Source organism: Chelonoidis abingdonii, chromosome 1 (genome assembly GCF_003597395.2).
Source record: "Chelonoidis abingdonii isolate Lonesome George chromosome 1, CheloAbing_2.0, whole genome shotgun sequence".
Classification (NCBI taxonomy): Eukaryota; Metazoa; Chordata; order Testudines; family Testudinidae; genus Chelonoidis; species Chelonoidis abingdonii.
The window spans coordinates 258,620,859-258,640,630 of record NC_133769.1 but is presented as its reverse complement, the minus strand read 5'-3'; the positions used below and the strand labels follow the sequence as shown (position 1 = coordinate 258,640,630).

Sequence of the window (19,772 nt, the reverse complement as noted above, 5' to 3'; positions counted from 1 at the left end):
ATTCTCAGGTGTTGTCCATTTACACCCTTTTTTCTTTTGCAAAACAAAACATTTTTCCTCTTCTTTTGTATTCACTGAATTCACAAATAGTTACAGTCGACCCAAACCTGCTTTTTTCAGCAAATGAACTATTTGAAAAATTTGACCCGGCTCTTCTCAGGAGAATGAGTGGCAATGGTGACTGAATTTTAAGACTATCTCCATCCAGGGTCCATATCTCTGGAATGCTGCTTAGGTGCTGGAACTAGGGGTCCTGGGGGTGCAGGAGCACCCCCTGGCTTGAAGGGCTTTCCCTCATATCCAGTTTACAGTTTGGTTCAATGGCTCCCAGCACCCTCACTATACAAATTGCTCCTCCATCCCTGGAATGCCATTGTCCATAACATTCACCAGATGTGTGTGCGTGGTACTCATCCTTCTAAATGAGACTCAAAGCTGCTTGAATTTGTTGTGAGGTTATTTCTTTATGGTTCATAAATTCATTACATTTAGCCTAGGTTGTTGGTGGATCTTTAAATTTTGTCTCATATTTATTTGGTTAACTGACCTATTTATGTTAACTCTGTTGGTAATTCTGTTAAGGGCATACAACTTTGGGCATAATAATCAATACATAATGATAATATTTAACATTGCAAATCTTTAGAGTGCTGTACAAATATTTGATAAATCGTATAAGATGAGTATTATTCTCATTTAATGAATAGAGAGAGAAGCTGACAATTCAGTTCTCGCACTCACCAGTGTAAATCAGGAGTAGCTCCTGATTTATACTGGTGAGTGCATGAACTCACTAAAACGGCGTGAAAGGAAAATATGCAATTTGCCCAGACACACATCAACTGTATGTCAGAGCTGAGAAAGGAATATATGAGTGCTTGGCTTTCTGTCCTGTGATTATGCTACTAGACCATGCTGCATCTATGCATCGATAAGAGTGTACAATTATTATTCATTCAGTCACTAGTTTCTTCCAGTCAGTGTTTGGATGGCACAACTGCAGATTCGAGCAGTTTGGGAATACCCCAGTCAAACATAAATAAGTCTTCATCTTAATGCCCATTTTACATTATTTTAATTCACATACAATGTAATTACTTGCTAGCTCAGGACAAGAAATATTTGTTAACCAAAATCTTTCAGTCTGTTTTCAGCTGTAATGAAGTCAGAAGGTGCCTCATGTAGAGAATTCACTTCGAAATGTTCCAAAGTCATCCCATAGCATTACTATTCTCCTAAGACTTTAGGAGCCACGGATGCACGCAGGCAGAGGCTGTAGCCTACAATTTTACTTATTTCCTGACTCTACCACATTTCTTATGGTGACTGACATGGTTTTTACATTCTTCACATGTTCACATGCTTCTGATGGATCCCTCCGTAACTGCACCTGCTGTGTTAGCAAATTGAAACAACTTCCTAGAGACATTAAGAGAATACTGCAGACAAGGGTTGGCAGCAAGTAATCACACCAAAGGAATGTAGATGTCGGGTAGCTATGCCTCGCAAGCAGCCCTCCCTTCCCCAAATAAGTCTCTTAGCAAAAAGCTCTTTTTCAGATGGACACGATTTCTTACCAACTTCTTGCAGGGTCTTCTCAATCAGGCTGGTGACCTCAGACTTAAGTGGGAGGCCACTGACACTTTTACTTCTGTAAAGATCAGATGTTTCTGTGAGGACTCTATGGACACCAGGTGCTATTTTTGATAGTTGGACCCCCTGCATGTATCTGTTGTGTGATGAGCTTACATCCTTTTCCATTTTAGGATTTTATGTGGAGGAGAGTCACAAGACCTTAAAAGTTACCAAGCAAGAGCCATGGTTTCCTGATTCTCACTTGATGTACTTACTCAGTGAAAAATCTTGGTGTGTGTGTGGCATTTAGTACCCCTGATGTTACATATCTTTGTGACATCATAAGCACCATCAGAACATCATAGCAGTGACATTTAAAGACCCCAACAGAGTTTATTTAATCACTGAAGCAGCCGCGCTCCACACATACTCCACAAATGCAGTGTACACATTTTCAAAAGAAGTGCCAGGATTTTAAACATCAGCTAAAACCCTGTTGGCAAACCTGGAAAGTCCCATAAGAAGTCCTGTTTCTCCAGTGTGAAGTTTTACAGACAAATGTGCCAGATAAATCCATTTCAAACTTTCCTTTTTGGCAATATGTTCTTGCCTGCCTGCTTGGCCTGGAAAGGATCCAGTAGTGGGCCTTTTAAATTCCGTTATGAAAACAGATTTTTCTAGTGCACTGAACATTTTTCTAGTGCACTGAACATTTTTCTAGTGCACTGAACATTGCACTAGAAATGGGTTGCAATGTTCTTGACTCCAAAAATCCTAAGAGTTAATAGCCTGGATTGTGAATATTATTATTTTGTTTTCTACTTAAAATTATTTGCATCTTTGAGCAGGAATATTGGACTCGGGAAAGGAAAGAGGACAAGATCACCCACATCCACACACTGTTCTAGAGTTTATTTTTAATCTCAGGCAATTAGGAATGAAAGGTACCCACAGACTTTCCCCATTCATGGTGCTTTTCTGTCTGACAATCAGGTTAGTCAAGTGAGTATCTGGGGCCTACACTAAACTCGCTACAAGGGGTAGCCAAAAGCTAGTCGCTAGTGTCACAGAATTTCATAACCGGTGCTCTTGCATAGTTGTTTTGCAGGGAAAGTGCAACTTTGAAGGTTAATATTAGTTTGACACTTACATGGTAGTGAGAATCTAAAATAACTTGAGTTTAGTTTCCAGGTGTGGCCAACAAGTATACAGTGAAATATGGAGAGCATTATTAGAGGCGGGGGACCACAGGAGAAATGCATTTCAAGGACTAGAAAGAACCAACACCAACATTGTCTCATTTGCATTTGGTTAGAATGCATCCATTGTTTGGCCTAACAGAGTGTTCTAGAATTCAAGGACTCTAGACACTGTCCAGTATAAGAATTTGTGAGTTGGAAAGGGATGTGAGAAAATTCAAACTTGGGAACTGGAACAAAGGTTTATATTGTATTCTAAGTTAGCTCTACGAAAGCAAGAGCTGATCCTTAACTAAAATGTGGATTAGAGCTGGATTTCTGTGGGTCAGGATAAAAGGTCTCCTGGAGAGTAGGTTCTACCTGTACAAAACCTGGTGTCTATCGAGATAAGGAGATTTTATAATCCCTTAAATATGGGGCTGTATTAGCAACTCTTCAATCTTATTTCAAACAGTTTTATAGCTACTGGCTCTCAGGACACTGGTAGCCCCTGATGGTTTTAATGTTTCAGGACTGCCCATTTCCCTGGAACATGACGGCATGCTGGAGGGAAAGAGAAGGACTCAGAGGAAGGTTTGGGTTAGCTTATGCAGGCAGAATGAGTTGCATCCTGCCCTTCTGCTCCCTGACCAACCCTTCTACTCTGCATCTTTGTACTAGCAATGTCAGGGTGGGCCAGAGGCAGTGCAGGGAGCACACAGTGGCAGGGACCGTGAGGTGTAGGCATCCTGGCATGGAATAAAGCAACCACAGCAGGGCAGGAAACTATTGGAGGTGGGAAGGCCTCTCAGAACAGCATCAAGGGCTACCAGTGTCCAGAGAGGGGGTGTGAGTAGAAGGAAGGCAGACTGAGCTGGGAGTTAACTCTGCACTTGTTCCTCAGTGTATAACCATAAAGACTGTGCTTGTTAGAATTCTAAGGGTTATAGTTCCGGGTTAGCGTTCTGCATTCTTGCTGTAAATGTTTGGTTTGTTAATTAAAGAGGATCTCTGAAGCTATAGCAATTCCACGCTGAAATCAGCTTTGGTTATTGTGGTAAAAATCACTAGCCAACTTCTCGCTCCACCACAATGATCCTCTTTCCTGCTTCAGAAACACAGATTGCGGTGTACCTGTTAAACCACAAACTCCACCACTCAGCTAGGGAGTGGTTGTTTAAAAATGCTTTTCTGCCAGAAACGAGTTGGATCCCTATGACAGCCACTCAGATCTGTTGCAGTGAGGAGTGGTTTCTTGATCATTAGCTGGACTTCCAAGCATTGTGGCAGATTACCTTCTACAAAAGTGATATTTACCATCTCCTAATGTTCCTACAAAGACTTACCAGTAGAACTGTGGTGAATGCAGCTCACCACAGAAAATCTTGCAGTTTATGCTTAATTCATAGAAGCCCTGGAGCGGATGAACTAACTGCCACTTGGAGAAACTGAACATTCAAAAAAACAGTTACTTAACAGACTGAGTAGTTACATTTTTTTTTAAACATTCACACAGTAATTGGCACAGAATATGCATTATTCACTAAATGTGCTGCTCAGCCCTATACCCACATGCTATACTAGCTGACGTGATAGGCTACAACTGTTATCTAGTCTTTTCATTAAATTTGGACTAAACTTAGATTAGAAGGACACACTTTTCAGAAATAAAACACTTCTTTTAATTGGCAAGTAAAACACACATTACAGATTATTAGTATTTTATAAACAGAATATTAAGTTACAAATACAGGTTAAAATTGCAATTAAATGGCAGCTAACAGCTTGGAGTCCAAAATTCATGTTCTGCAACACTTTTCTATTTCCCATCCCCCACTCTTCCAGGTGACAATGAATACATGATGATCATCTATTGGGATTCTGCTCTACAGCACCTTGTATGCTCCAAATGCAATGAGGACACTGTTGAAAATTTATTTGATAAAACTTTAGGAAAAGATACAAATATCTTCACATTAAAAAGCTGAAAGTTTAATATTTTCTGATCCAATTCAACTGAAAAACAATACCCAGTTTTGCTGCACAGAAGCTTACCACCCATAACTTCCAGGACATCGCATTGGCTTCTGTGCAATCTCAGCTAGATGCTTATTGAATCAGACCTTTACAGAGGAGAGTTATGGCACACAACTAACCAGCCCACGTACATATATATTTTTTAATTCCCCTCCTCAACGTTTGTTGATATTACTGAGATACATAGTTCACTCCACTTCCTCTACACTCAGAACGCATTAATACACAAAGTAATGTACTAAAGCTTAAATTACTTTTAGCCGACTTTTATTTACATATTTTTAAAAAAATTTAAAAAAACTTTCCTGGAAAAGTATAAATCTATATTCCAAAAAAACAAGTGATGCCAAGATAGCATGGATCTCAATTTTTAAGCATTATTCAGTAGCAAACCATCTCTGAAGACTTATGCTTGGGGACTTGGTGTATTTCATCCGTCAGACACAGGGCTCTAAGCACTCTCCCTGCTGCAGTGAAAAGCAGTGACAGTTTTCAAAATCAGAACAAATTGTTTAGCCTCCCCTTAAGATATCAGTTGTTGTTGTAGTCATGTTGGTCCCAGAATATGAGAGAGACAAGGTGGGGGAGGTATCGTTTATTGGACCAATTTCTGTTGGTGAGAGAGCAGAGCTTACACAGAGTGCTTCTTCAGGTGTGGGAAATGTAAGCTTGAAAAGCTTGTCTCTCTCACCAACAGAATTTGGTTCAATAAAATATATCACTGTCCTCATCTTGTCTATCTAATCTCCTTAAAATGGCACTTCCAAAACAGCCATTCAAATCTTACTGTTACTAGACTGTATAGCAAACTAATGTCAGTCCTAGACATTTTCTTTTACCTACTCTAATTCATTTTAGTTAATTTCATTAGAGAACCAATATTTCATATTGAAAACAAAAGTTCACTGAAGGTTTGTAGAAACAACTTTGTATCTCAAAAATATCAAGAGTACCATTCAGATCTGGATTTCAATTAAAAACTGTGCATCTTTAACAGAAATTATGCTACCATAAAAACAAAAGGCCTGCTCCTCGATCAGCTCTCAATAATACAAGCTACAATGTGGGAGACGACACTATACATCCGAAGAAGTGGGCTGTAGCCCACGAAAGCTTTTGCTCAAATAAATGTGTTAGTCTTTAAGGTGCCACAAGTACTCTTGTTCTTTCTGCAGATACAGACTAACACGACTGCTACTCTGAAACCTAAAAAAAAGAAGGGCTTTACCACCACTTCCTTTTTTAATGTAGGCATTAAAAGCAAAATGTTGTTAAGCTTTTCCTAACATAGCATGCAGATGTGTGACACAACATACAATAACCAGGAACAACCCTCCCCCCCCAAAACAGTAACAAACAATTCTAGAAAATGCTGCCTTTCAACAGCTTGCTTGGTTTCAGCAACGTAAGGAATTGCCAGAGTGTCAAGATGAAGTCCACACACCTTGATCATTGAACTGATCACTAGATTCCAAGAAACCAAAGCAAATATAAAAACATACATACATACATACACACACACACTCTCTCTCTCTCACGCACACACACAACAGCAGCTGCCTAGTAAGGCAGAGTTCAGTCATCTGTGGATAACCAGATGAATAAAGTGCATAGCAACTATCGTTAACAGTTCTTGGAGAGAGAACAACACACTTAGCAAGTCCCAAAGTCTGTAAGCTTGACACTTATCTACATTTTGCTACATGTGGCTTCCCTTTTATTTGAGTTTTTAAGTTTGTCGCTTCATTGATTTGACCCTTCAGCACCATCCTGTGATCTCCTTCACACTTTAAATGGAATGTGCTGAGATTTCAGATTGCTGCCTGATGTAACTCTGGAAACTCTTGTCCCCAATAGGATGTTCCCTAGAAAGGGGGAAAAAAGTTGGAGGAACTGTTATATTTATATTGTATTGCTTGTTGGAATAAAATCTTCTGACAATAGTTATACTGTAACAGAAAACCATAAAAGCAAACATTTATTAGAAGTGAGGTCAGTTAATTTCAGTTATATTCATGTTGTAGCTGTGTATTTGAGTTGAACTGGGGGAATTCCTGGGTCTGTTTCAGCGTTTGTTTTTTAATCTCAAGTATACCCAGAGCTTTGAATGGGCACTTTTTTTTGATACTCAGTATAAATCTAAATAAATGGATGTAGCTGACTGAACTAATATTTTCAACTAGCTCTGTACAACATTCAGGGCTAAACAGAGGCATCTTCTGATATTTAGCTGACATTTTATGGGCATGTATTCCTTTTTTCCCTAATAATCTTGCTACAGAGTTTTTGCGTTTCATACATTTTTGTCTACAAATACTTTTTACCACTGTCTCTATCTTGTCAAAAGAAAGCATTTTACAAATTATTTATAAACCGTTCTAAGTACAATCAGACTAAGCCTACATTAACATCTTGTACCAGCTGCAGCTGTTGGATTTTTCCTACTCTATTGTTTTGAATACCAGAACGTAACCAAATCACATTCTGTGTTACAGAGCTACTGAACAAACTGTACTTACTGGCTTCCATATTTTGTCTTCTTGAATTTATCTCTCTTGTACTGAGCATGTTCCTGTTCCAAAGTTCCAACACCGTCTATGATCTGCTTTAGTGTTTTATAGGTCTCCTTTGGGTCATCAATGATAAATGTTGAATATTCTTCTTGTTCTGGCCCATCATATACAGATTTGCTGCCACAGGCCTCTATGAAAAAAAATAAAAAAAAAAAGGTAGGACGGACACACTGTAAAAAACACTTTAATTGGGGTCACATATGCCAACCAGTGTCACTTTGCTGGTAATTAGAAACTAAAGTTGGTCTTGCATTAGAAATTAAGTAGTATTGATTAAGAAGCAAGATGCATTCATCTATGTTCCCAAGAGGCGATCAGAAGTCTAAGTGTGAATTTTCAAGAGAAGCTTAACTATAACAATTACAAATCGTATAGTCATGAATGACATTGTACAGAAGTGCTGCAAAAAGGATCATAGAACAAGCTGAAGTAAATCAGAGCCTCAATAACATCTGCCCCAAATGAGAACATTCTAGAAATGTGAGAAGTTACAACACTCGCTACACTTTCTGTGCTATAAGTAGTTTTTTTGGCCAAGTGACTAGGACTCCTGCAAATACCTCATAGCATGCTCTACTTTTGTGTTACAATGGGGCATACTAGAAGTGGGGAGAGCGAATATTTTAATCTCTTTCTGTATTTCACTGGTTTTCTAGGTTTTCTTCTGTTTCCATCTCAGTTTCCCAGTTACCTTTCCTTGCTGAGCTGCCTGGGCCAGAGGCAGGGTCTTCTCTGAATGCTGAAACAAGATGCTGCTTCTGGAAGTGATGATTCAAAAATGGAGGGGAGATAGGCAGAGATCGGCAGCTCAGAAGAGGTAGGAAATCTTAAGTTTGTAAATGCATGGTGGCCAGAAATGGATTGAAGTACTTTGTAAGCTGCATGTCTGACACTTCTGGCTTATATCAGGTTATAAAATAAAGTACTATTTAAAGTTGAGCATTGCACTTAAGGCTTCTCTGCTACTCCATCTACTGAGTTAGCATCTAAAGTTTGGTATATTGTAATGCAGAATATTTTTCTGGCTTGCCCAGCAGCAGTAGCTTTTTAGGCTGTTCCTTTCATAACTTTTATCCCTCATGTATATCCCCTCCTAGACACTTGAAAAGCAAAATTGGGCTGGAAAATACTCATTTCTTATATATACATGGAGTCATGTTCCACTGATATATCCAAAACAGCCAGTGTGGGGAAACTGTTTGGATTCAGCATGCGCCGGGGAATCGAGTCAGAGAAATATGCACACGGCTTCTGGTAACATAAAACCATGTTCCACTGAAAACTCAACTTGGCTGCTTCTTCCTTACAAGATCAATACAATTCTAGTTAGTGCACAATCTAATTTGCCAATTCAGATCATGCAAACAATGCTCTATGCCTAAACTACATTAGAGTTCTGGGGTTAAGACCATATTTCAAACAACTGTTACACAAGCAGCAGAGAATCCTGTGGCACCTTATAGACTAACAGACGTTTTGGAGCGTGAGCTTTCGTGGGCGAATACCCACTTTGTCAGATGCAGGTAGTGGAAATTTCCAGGGGTAGGTATATATATGCTAGCAAGCAAGCTAGAGATAACGAGGTTAGTTCAGTCGGGAGGATGGGCCTGTTCTAGCAGGTAGCGTGTGAACAGGGAGGAGAAACTAGTTCTGTAATTGGCAAGCTATCACAGTCTTTGTTTGTCCAGAGCTGATGGTGTCAAATTGCAGATGAATGAAGCTCAGCAGTTTCTTTTGAGTCTGGTCTGAAGTTTTTTTGCTGAGGATGGCCACTTAGGTCTGATATGTGTGGCAGGGAGGTTTGAAGTGCTCTCCTCAGTGTCATATATGCCTGAGAGAGCACTTCACCTCCCTGGCCCCATACCAGACCTTAAAGTGGCATCCTGCAGCAAAAACTTCAGACAACTTCAAGAGAAACTGTGCTTCAGTTCATCTGCAATTTGACACATCGCTCTGGATAACAAAGACTGTGAATGGCTTGCCATTACAGAACCGTTTTCCTCCTTGGTTTTACACTATCTCTAGCACAGGGCCCATCCTCCTGATGAACTAACTCGTTATCTCTAGTTGCTTGCTAGAATATATTATCCTCCCTGGAAATTTCACTACCTGCCTTGACAAAGTGGGTATTGCCACGAAAGCTCACGCTCCAACGTCTGTTAGTCTTAAGGTGCCACAGGATTCTCTCGTTATCTCTAGCTTGCTTGCTAGCATATATATACCTACCCCTGGAAATTTCCACTACCTGCATCTGACAAAGTGGGTATTCGCCCACGAAAGCTCACACTCCAAAACGTCTGTTAGTCTATAAGGTGCCACAGGATTCTCTGCTGCTTTTACAGATCCAGACTCACACAGCTACCCCTCTGATAACTGTTACACAAAACGTTCTTTGCATGTGACTCTTCCACTGGGTACCAAAAATAAGTCACATAACCTTCCACGGCAGCAGTAAAAAGTTAAATGATGATCACACTGTTATGCAAATATGTATCCGCACAGTTGGTCTAGAGGTATCGGGAGCATAAAATTAAGTTATTTTCTTATTTCTAGAAGCAGTGAAAGGACACTTCTTCATGCTCACCTTGCATTTTCTCCAATTTAGGCATATATAAGTTGAAAAGGGAGTAGATGCGTTCAGTTTCTCTATCTCCATCTATGTCTAGTTGTATATTTGCAGGGAGGCCTCTGTAAAACATAAAAAAGGGAGGCAGTGATAGTACCATTCTCTGTCAGATGGGTTTAAAAAAATCTCCTTTACAGCACGAGAGCAACACTACACACCTAAAATCATGAATATGGGAGTGTGAATCATTTTCATCTTTATATGCAGGCATTAAAAGCAAGGTGTTGCTAAGCTTTTCTTAATCCTGCATATATGTGACATCCCACACAATAACACTACAAAGCTAACATAATAGGTGCAGAAGTTTGTATCATTTTCTTCTTTAAAAGTGAGTATTCAAGAAAAAGTGCTAGACCCAGTGTCTTGGATCCTGAAGCTGTCTCTCTTTTTCCACAGACCAGGTCAGGGTGATGGCATTTCAAACTACGCCACACACTGACTATCCAACGTGTCTACACTTTAACTCAGAAAAGAAGATTCTTTACAAATATTCAGACCTTTTGGGGATTAATGAATGTGGCTAGGCAGACAGATACAGTGAGAAGATAGCTAAGTCTCTGGCTATTCAATTCTTGGCCTCGGAGGGTATGTCTACACTGCACACTAAGTTCAGGCTCTGGCTCACATTTGAATCCAAGCTCCCATTCCGTCCACACACGGTACGTTTACGCTGTAACAAAAGACCTGTGGCACGGCTATGGCTGGCCCAGGTCAGCTGATTCAGGCTTGCAGGACTAAAAAATGGCTGTTTAGATGTTCAGGCTGGAGCCCAGGTTCTGAAACACTGTGAGGGGGATGAGTCTCAGAGTCCAGGCTCCAGCCCAAGTCCGAACGTTTATGCTGCAATTTTTAGCCCCGCAGCCTGAACCATGCGAGCCAAAGTCAATTGACCAAGTCTCTGAGACTTGGTGCTGATGGCTTTTATTGGAGTGTAGATGTACCCACAGAAACAGTCTGAGTCAGGTCAGCAAGCACTCAGGACCCGGCCCTAGAGTTCAAGCCCTGTCATTTTGCTGCGTGGAGACAGCTCAAGCCACGGATCCGAGTCACAAGCTCTGTGTAATGCAGTGTGGACACAATAGCATGATTGAGATACCCAGGTCCAGCAGTTATAAGCCCAGGTTTACAATGCTGTTTGGATACTCAAGCAGGGGCTTCAAAATCCTGAGTCCCCAGGCCCAGGTCCCACAGATCTGGATTTACAATGCAGCGTACAATGCAGGTTTACAATACAGGTTACCAACAACCAGGCTACTAGTTTTTGTGAGGACAACAGCTGTTCTCTAGGGATGGGAATGAAACCATCAATTCATTTCACACAGGGTGCTGGAGACCCTACAAATAGTAGCAGCACTGGTTTTTGTTAGTCTAGATGTTGTCTTCAGTTTAACATACGAGCAAGGAATGGAAAGCCGCTCCTTCTGAGCTGTAGGCTGTTTTAGGAGCTTAAGATTTTGCTCTCACATACTATGGTTTTGAATTTTATCCTGTACTAGACTTACTAATGTCTCATGTACTAAGAAGATAGAGCAATTTAACCAGGGTCCGAAGATGCCAGTTGCACTAGGTATGAAGAAGATTGGGATGACAACACAACCGATCTAAGATAACAGTTTGTTATCTAGAACCCAGAGATGCCCAGGCAGCTTGCACTTCTTTACAAATATTACCTGTTGGGAGGCCACATTGCACATACTTAACATGTCCCTGGCAGAATTTAAAACAAGCAGTGTCCTACCAACCCTTACCCAGTGCAGGGTGTACAGCCAGGAGTATTATCTGCAGTGGCTTTACAGCACAGCCAGTGTCCATTAAGGTATGCGGAAGGGTGGTAGACTGTGAGGCGTTTCTTGTTGCACTGGCTAACTTTAGTAAGTATGTCAATCCAGTCCTTGGCCTCAACACAGTTATTTGCCTGGATGTACAGGACTCTCTCAGGCTGAATCACTTGGAACATCTGAAAACAAGGAAATAAGCCACAGACTGAACCACCAATTTAATTAACACTAGAGTCAATTTAAAAGAATACAAACTAAAGGAGGAAGTCTTAACAGCATAAACCTCTATATTAGAAGGTACAGTCTGATCAGTGGATTATTAAAGGAAACGGGAAAAGGTTTTAGACCAAAAGATGCATCTAGAAGCAGCAAGAAATCCTATGAAACACAAATGGATCTGTAAACTGAAAGATTAATTATTTCTTTAAAAAGAAAACCTCTCTCTTTGTGCAACATGTTAATCCTGCTCCTACAGGAAACAACTGAGATTAATTTGCTTGCTGAGGAACACACCCTTACAGTGATCAGTCAGAGTCAGAGATACAATTTTAGTAACGTTGCAGCTTCGAGTTTTGGAAGGCTGACAGAGAAAGCAAATGCTGGGCTGAAAGGAAACACTCTTTGTAGTTGGAGGGGGAAGAATCGAGTTTGCAATCAGTCGCCAGGCCTATTTTGCTTTAACTGACACAAAATGAACCTCTTAGCACTTGTTTTGATGTTCTTTCCCTTTTATAATCACCCTGCACACAATAAATATAGCCACTAATAAAGTAACAGTAAATGAATAAAGTTTTCTTGTGAATATACAGGGGTGTGTTAGTGGCTCAAATTATTAAAATGTTTGTCTCATGTTAATGCTTAGGCATTTCAAATCACAACTGGGATTCCATTTTGTAGATGCTGTATGAACATTCATGAAGACACAGTCCCTACCCCAAACAGCTTGCAAACAAAGAAATCACAACCACTATCAATCCTTTTCCATGCTCTTCCTTTCTCTTGCAAAGGTAACATTTCAATCCTAATTCCTTTGCCAGATAAACTGATAGCTGAAAATCTGTTGGGGATTACGGAGGTTAGAGTTAACGAGATAACAGCATATACTGGAAAAGCAAAATCAGGAACTTGAAGTTCATATAACTTTTCTAAATATTTAGCATTCACTGGTTTTCTTTCCCCTTTCATGTTTAACTAAGTCCCCCCTAAAATTAAAATCTGCACATTACTGTTTGTATATGGCTAAGCATTATTCTCCATACGACTGTGTTCTCAGAGTTATCAATTTTTTTTGTATAAACCTTTCTGAAATACAAACACAGAGATCGTTGTCCCAGATTGTACATGGACAGGATAAGGGACAGTATTTTAAAGAAAGCTCACTTGAATACATGGTATCAGTTCAGTCTCTGCTCCCTTTATTACACTTTGAGCTTTCTATGCTTTGAAACTAGTAATACCCCCCTCTATTTCACAAGTGAACTTCTTGATTTAAATGGAATTTTCACCGCAAGACAAAGGGATAGGAAGGCTTCAGTTGGCCTTTTTTCCTGTGTTCAGTATTTTATTTTATTTTTTATTTTTTTTTTTTACTGATACCAGACACCAAATAAAAAGGTGGGCACTTCACCACAATACTGCTATAGCAATTATTAGTGTGAGCAGCTGGGCATGAGCAAAGTGTGGACAAAACGCAGTGTCCCTTTTAAAAACCTGCCAGGACAAAGAGGGCTAATTTGAGGTGAGACGAGAATTGCAAGTCTTGGGCATACAACTCAGCCCCTGTTTAACACAGAGCTGTAGGAAAGTGAATTTTAACACACTGGTCAGTGTAGCGGAGCTCTGTATGTTACAACAAAGGAACAAATTTAGAAGGGATATGTGGTTGTGTAATGGGATACCATTATAAATGACCTAATGTATAGAAACTGTTACTGAGAAGCTGACAGTTAAGCCAAGAATTTCAAGTAGTTGCAAGACCTTTTCAGGCTGAAAAAGCACCAGACACAGCACTTGTTCTTAAAGCAATATTCTGCAAAAAACCAGAAAGTTATTGTAAAACAACTCTCTGCTCAAGGATCCTAAGGACTTCTTGAAAGAAGAGAGAGAGAGACTGGCTGGGCGTACGGTGCCCTTACGTGGTGCTGGCATCTACTACACATTATGAAACTCATTAGGAATGATGAAAATGGGATTTGGAGCATGATGACGAACACGGATGCCAAGAAAATATTTATAGTAGATGTGGCTCTTTAAACATACATTGCATCCAGTATGGAGAATTCACATCAGCTGCATCGGCACCAGGGTTTTAGAGTTCTGCCCATATCATTGTATTCTATTTCTACATTCTAAGAGAAACAGAAATTCTCTGATATTGAAAATAATCCAGCAGAAAGCCTCATTGGCTGGGGAGGTAGGCAATAGCATATTCTACTATTTCCAGGAGAGACTTGGGGGAATTTTATCTTGAAATATGTTCAAAGACCTGCATTTCCCATGCAAAAAGGAATGCTTGACTTCAAAGCATAGTTCTATTCCGAAAACTATGTAAATGTTGTATCTTTTGGTTTTTATTCAACAAATACTTAAGTTAACTAAGTGAGGAGGTACCCTAAGAAACAGTGAGCTACTGCATCTTGTTACAGACAAACAGAGCAGTGCCACTGTTATCATATTACAGACAAACAGAGAAATGCCATTGAGTTGAGCGTAGGGTCTCGCTTTGCTCAGCCAATCAGTAAAAATGCTATCACCGGTCTGGTATCTGGTCTAAGCCTGAATATTACCCACCCTGGTCCTCAGAGCCCGTGTAATTTAGAAAGTGGAAGCATCAGTTGACACAGAAGTGGGAAGTTATAACAATTTATGAATAAATACCTATTTTAGATAATGTTTAGAGACAGATAAAAACATATAATTAATTTTATAAGACCTCTCAGATCTGTACAGTTGGAATCATGATACCTATGGTAGCTGACTTAAGAGGTAAAGGAGTATGAAAAAGGATTGTGACATCACTTAAATTCATATAGATTTCTAAAAACAGTTTCTAATAGATGGTATACATCAAATACATAAAAGCATGCTCTGATACTCCACTCTTAAGAAATGCAGCCATCCTGCACACATGCCAGCAGAACTATCATACCACACTATCAAGCTCAGATGGTGTAAAGTTTATATTGGCAAGTGTCTGGGACCTCATCTCTCATTCCCATATATTCTATATCAGATACATACATGCTATGTCATTATTCTATGAAGATATGCTAGCTGATAGAGTATTGCAAGATAATGTGCTCCATTATAAACGTAAGGAGTTAATTCATTCCCAAGGATCACACCTAGAGCTGACAGGAAGGGCAGAGACTCAGTTGCCTTACCTGTGTCCAACTATCTAGAGCCCAGACAGCTGATCAGCAGTGAGTGGGCAGTACTAAGTGTGTGCTGCAGATAACTAAATCCGGACACTGCTGACAGGGCCACATTAAAAATCTCAATGGACTTCACTTTTGGACACCCATGCTACTAGATACAGAACAAGCAGCTGTGGCTGTATGTCTTCCACTGGAAATCCAACACGAGTTACAAAAAGGAAAGAGGAGATTTGGTGGGGGTGGGGGACCAAGACAAATCCAACTAACAGTTGAAGATGACCTACTTACATTTTTCATTTTAAAGGACTCCTCCTCCAATTTCTCCACTGCCAGAATGTTTTCTATCGGAATGCTACACAGTGGGTGATCACCTGCAATAAACAATTGCAAACTAAAGCTGCATAACTGTTCAAGTGTCACTTTGCCCTCTGCTCTTAGTAAAAGCCTTGCTTTGATTTCTGTGAAGGAAGAGTTCAGTGTGACTGCAGGAAAGCTTGTTTTACTGACATGCTGTCAAAGTCTCAATATTATCTTAATTTCATTTCCGTTTTTAGCTGCAAAATGTGCCACCACCAAACCGCTTCAAAAATCACCTATTCAGGCAGTGAGTGGGGAAGTTGCAGACAGAACATTTTCCCTCAAGAGGCAGCAAAAAAAGGGAATCCTTCTTGTCGGTGCAGGTGATTAAGGATGGTGGGCATGATGCAGACTTCATGGTTGAGATAAGTGATCTAATAGTGAATGGAATCTGCAAGCACTCCCTCAGCAAACGCACACAATAGGAGGAGGAGTAGTCACTCTCTATTGAATAAAAAAATCCAAAAAATCTAGTTGGAAACTCCTGAAATAATCTTTATAATCTTAATCTAATATTAAGGATTTTACTTATGAACAAATGTTTGAAAGTTCAAAGCATGTACTCAAACCTCAGTGTGCTTCTGTTAATAGTGCAAATGCTACAAAATTAAAAAACCACTAGAGAGAGAGTCCATTTCTGGAATCCAATTGACAAGTGATAATGAATGCAAAAATAAGAAAATTAATTAATTCAATAAAAGATGGGCATGTACGTGCCTGAGAATAATGAGACAATTAATAAAAATCAGCAGTATTCAGCAGTTTCATGTAAGTGGTAATTTTGATATTAATTACATTAAAACACTTATTTTACCGACTTGATGTAACCACACAGTGAAATATCAAGCACTGAAAAGTGAGGCAATTCCAGAAGTTGCAGATGGATTTCCTCTACAAGACTAACTCGGCACAATGCCCACATGTAGTGTTTTCTCTGTTTTTCATTTGAAATGTGGGCGCCAATGTGTTATTTATTGTTGTTAATGTGTACCATAAAATGTGCAATTACAACCTCAGCTCCCTGGAACTGCCTCACTTTTGAGTGCTTAATACAGCATTCCAAACCTTAACAATAAATTAACGCTAAGATATCAATTTGTGGGATTTGGCATTGTCCCATGCAAACCCAAACCCCAGCTTAAGGTTATTATAGCCATGTTCTGCCTTCTCAGCCCGTACGATAAACAAGTGTGAATGCACACACAGTGTATGTTCATTACTGATAGGGCACTGTAGAGATTTAGTCCATAAACACATTCCAATAAGCATATGGTTTAATTCATATCAAAGCATTCAAATTCCACCCAAACTCTCTGAAATGATTAGTATGAAGAATACACAGAAAGAAAAAGAAAAAAAAATCCCTGTGCTTTTAAAAAACATCCCTCTCTCCTCTCAGATACTTTTTCTATGTATTGTATTTTCTGCAGTTACAGATTTACAGAAATTAGGTTTTTATTGTAAAGTACGTTACCAAGGAGCTCCCTCTGTTCTCTTACACAGTTCTGAATGCTTAGCCCATTGTTTTATTAGTGAAAAGTTAGAAAACAGAAAGGCAAACCTTTGTTACCTTTACTTTTCTGATAGGTAAATTCATGGTTAGTCAGGCGAAACCATCTCTTCTTGAAGTTTTTCATACCAAATCGTTTTCTTCCTTGCGCTCTTTTGATCATAAACCTATTGTAAATGGGAAAGCGTTGTTACCTTAATGCACTCAGTTACAATCGCAAGTTGTCAAACTCCAAGAGAGCACACTGAATACTTTCTAATACTAGGTTCCTGCCTATGCTACAACTTCACCAGTTGAAAGTCTAGTGAGAGATGTTACCCTGCATCTATACTAGGAAAAGAGAGGAACTTAGCTAGCATGTATTTGCTACGCTTAACCTAACTCTACCACTTTTCCCAGTCAAGACAGAGTCTAAGAGGCTTAGATGATTTTCAACACCTAAAAGAGATGTACTAATGAGGTTTTGTATAAGAACTGTCTTATGTGAGTTAACCACTCATACTCTATAAATAATATAAAATGTTGAACGTTCTGGTGATGCTACAGTTAGAAAATACAGATTTTTATCCCAACATAAACTAGCCCTGTTAAAAGCCACTGCCACTAGTAATTCTGAGTTTTTCATTTATTGATTTGTGGTTTGTATTCTCAGGTAGCAATCAACTTACTAAGAAATATATTATACCTACTATATGTTTAAGCACTAAATTAACCCATAATTTCAAGGTAAAGTAGGAAAATAAGATACTGATTTCATTATGCTCTGTACAACCTTTAAGGAAGATATATATACATATACACACACACACAGAACACATGTGCCAGAAATGGAAAGGTATTTTACACAATGTACAAGTGGATTCATATGTACAATATACTGTACTGGATAAGATAATATAACAGAACCATTAAAAACTATTTGCTATCAAAGCTATATTTATCAGACACAAAAGTAGTACACAGCACAATGAACACACACAATACAGAGAAGTAACAGGGAGTGGCTTAATGCAAGGGAGGATTTCACTACATGTGTTTTCATCAACAAGGGAGTCAGAACACTTTGAATAACAAACACTATAGCTTGGGGAGGGATAGCTCAGTGGTTTGAGCACTGGCCTGCTAAACCAAGGGTTGTGAGTTCAAGCCTTGAGGGGGCCACTTAGGGATCTGGGGCAAAAAATCAGTACTTGGTCTTGCTAGTGAAGGCAGGGGGCTGGACTCAATGACCCTCAAGGTCCCTTCCAGTTCTAGGAGATTGGTATATCTCTAACTATTAATTTTTTTTTTTTAGTTCCCGTTTCTGATAGAACATCCTTAGTCCCAAACAATGAGAATGTGTCAGGCAGACCAGGAACCTAATAAAAGTCTTCTCCAAAGCCTTCCAACCTGAATGCATTCATGCCACTCTGTTTAGTATTCTGCTGTATTGTTCCCTGCAGTGCATTTAGACTGTAAACTTCTTGGGGCAGAGGCTTGTTTTATGCTTGGCATGCCTCATTCACTGTACTGTAGGCACTTAAAGAATAATATAACCATTATGGTGGTTAAAGTCCATCCGCACCCAAAAGGTTTGGATAGCAACAGTCGCTTCTCAGTCTTTATTCCTGGATCACTTGAGAAAGACAATGGAGCTGTATGTCTGATAGTGGGTCGAGGTCTCCTAATGTCAACCACATTGATGGATCCCTTCAGGGTCTGAAGTTAGGCAAATCTCAAAACGAGACTGGCTGCCTAAGAAAATGGGTCTGGGCAGTCTAAGGAATAAACTCTTTATTAAGTTCTTCTTTTTGCCATGCAGACATCCTTAACGGTGACCTGCACATACACAGGGCGTTCTAAAAATAAACTCCCTTTTAGATGTGTGCACTCAGTACCCCAGAGTTAAAAGCACATTTCTAATTACATTCCCTCCTTTTATTTCAAAACTATGCATTGAATCAGACACTGGTTTTCTCTCTTTTTATGGAAGATCCTGCCTTTGATATTAGAATAGGAGCAGCTTTAAAGCCTGTAAGCTACCTACAATAATTTAAAACAAAATGTCATGCTTTCATTACCTGGGTAGGCAGGCAGAAAGTATTTCAAGGTCAGTTTAAAGTATTTCCTTGTTTCTAAAATTCATGTAACATTTGGGGAATTGGACTGAACAAGTGCTCAAGACACATGAAGGAAAAACATTATCAGAATTAATGGCTGAAGAGACTTTTTATTCCTCCCCTTTGTGGTAGATTTAAATGAGGATCTATTTCAGTTTTGCTTGGCCGCGTCACTGCGAATGCCCTTCGAGCACGAGTATGCAAGGAGAAATTACTTTCAGATCTTTTCCTTTTGGAAAGAGGCCAACAGCTATTTGTTGAGTAGTGATGGCATGCTCGGTGCCAGCAAAGCACAAGCCAACGGCTAACCCACTCATCTTGGGAACTAGATGGTCAATCAAAAGTGCACACTCTGCAGGGTGAGTTACAGATGCTCTTTATATAGAAAGAAAAAAGATTAAAATTAAATTACATTAAAAAGCAGAGCAAAGGTAGGTAGAAAACCCACTCGGCAGCCAGTCAATTCCCCTGGAAAAATAATCGAATCCATGGTTGTGAGATAACTTGCCTTTTTTCAATGATAAGGCATGACAATTACGAGATAATGCGGGGGAATTAGCCATCTGCAGTCCACTCTTTAACCTTGAAAACAATTTATTTGTATGTTGCTGAAACAGTGCCTAGAAGATGTATGCTGACATCTTAATCACTTACAATGAGGT

The 19,772-nt window shown here is 39.5% G+C and overlaps 1 protein-coding gene across 3 annotated transcripts in view; it reads right to left on the bottom strand.

Moving 5' to 3' along the window:
* Positions 1–4,411: 4,411 nt before the first annotated feature.
* Positions 4,412–19,772, bottom strand: part of RASA3 (RAS p21 protein activator 3) — a 282,307-nt gene continuing 266,946 nt past the window's right edge. For all 3 annotated transcript variants that reach the window (XM_075061447.1, XM_032777821.2, XM_032777822.2), the window contains 6 exons: positions 17,072–17,178; positions 15,433–15,515; positions 11,738–11,946; positions 9,948–10,051; positions 7,310–7,493; positions 4,412–6,655 (listed from right to left, as the gene is read on the bottom strand). In XM_075061447.1, the coding sequence (XP_074917548.1) occupies positions 6,580–6,655; positions 7,310–7,493; positions 9,948–10,051; positions 11,738–11,946; positions 15,433–15,515; positions 17,072–17,178 (763 nt within the window). In that variant the 3' untranslated portion in view covers positions 4,412–6,579. The remainder of the gene's footprint in view (positions 6,656–7,309; positions 7,494–9,947; positions 10,052–11,737; positions 11,947–15,432; positions 15,516–17,071; positions 17,179–19,772) is intronic.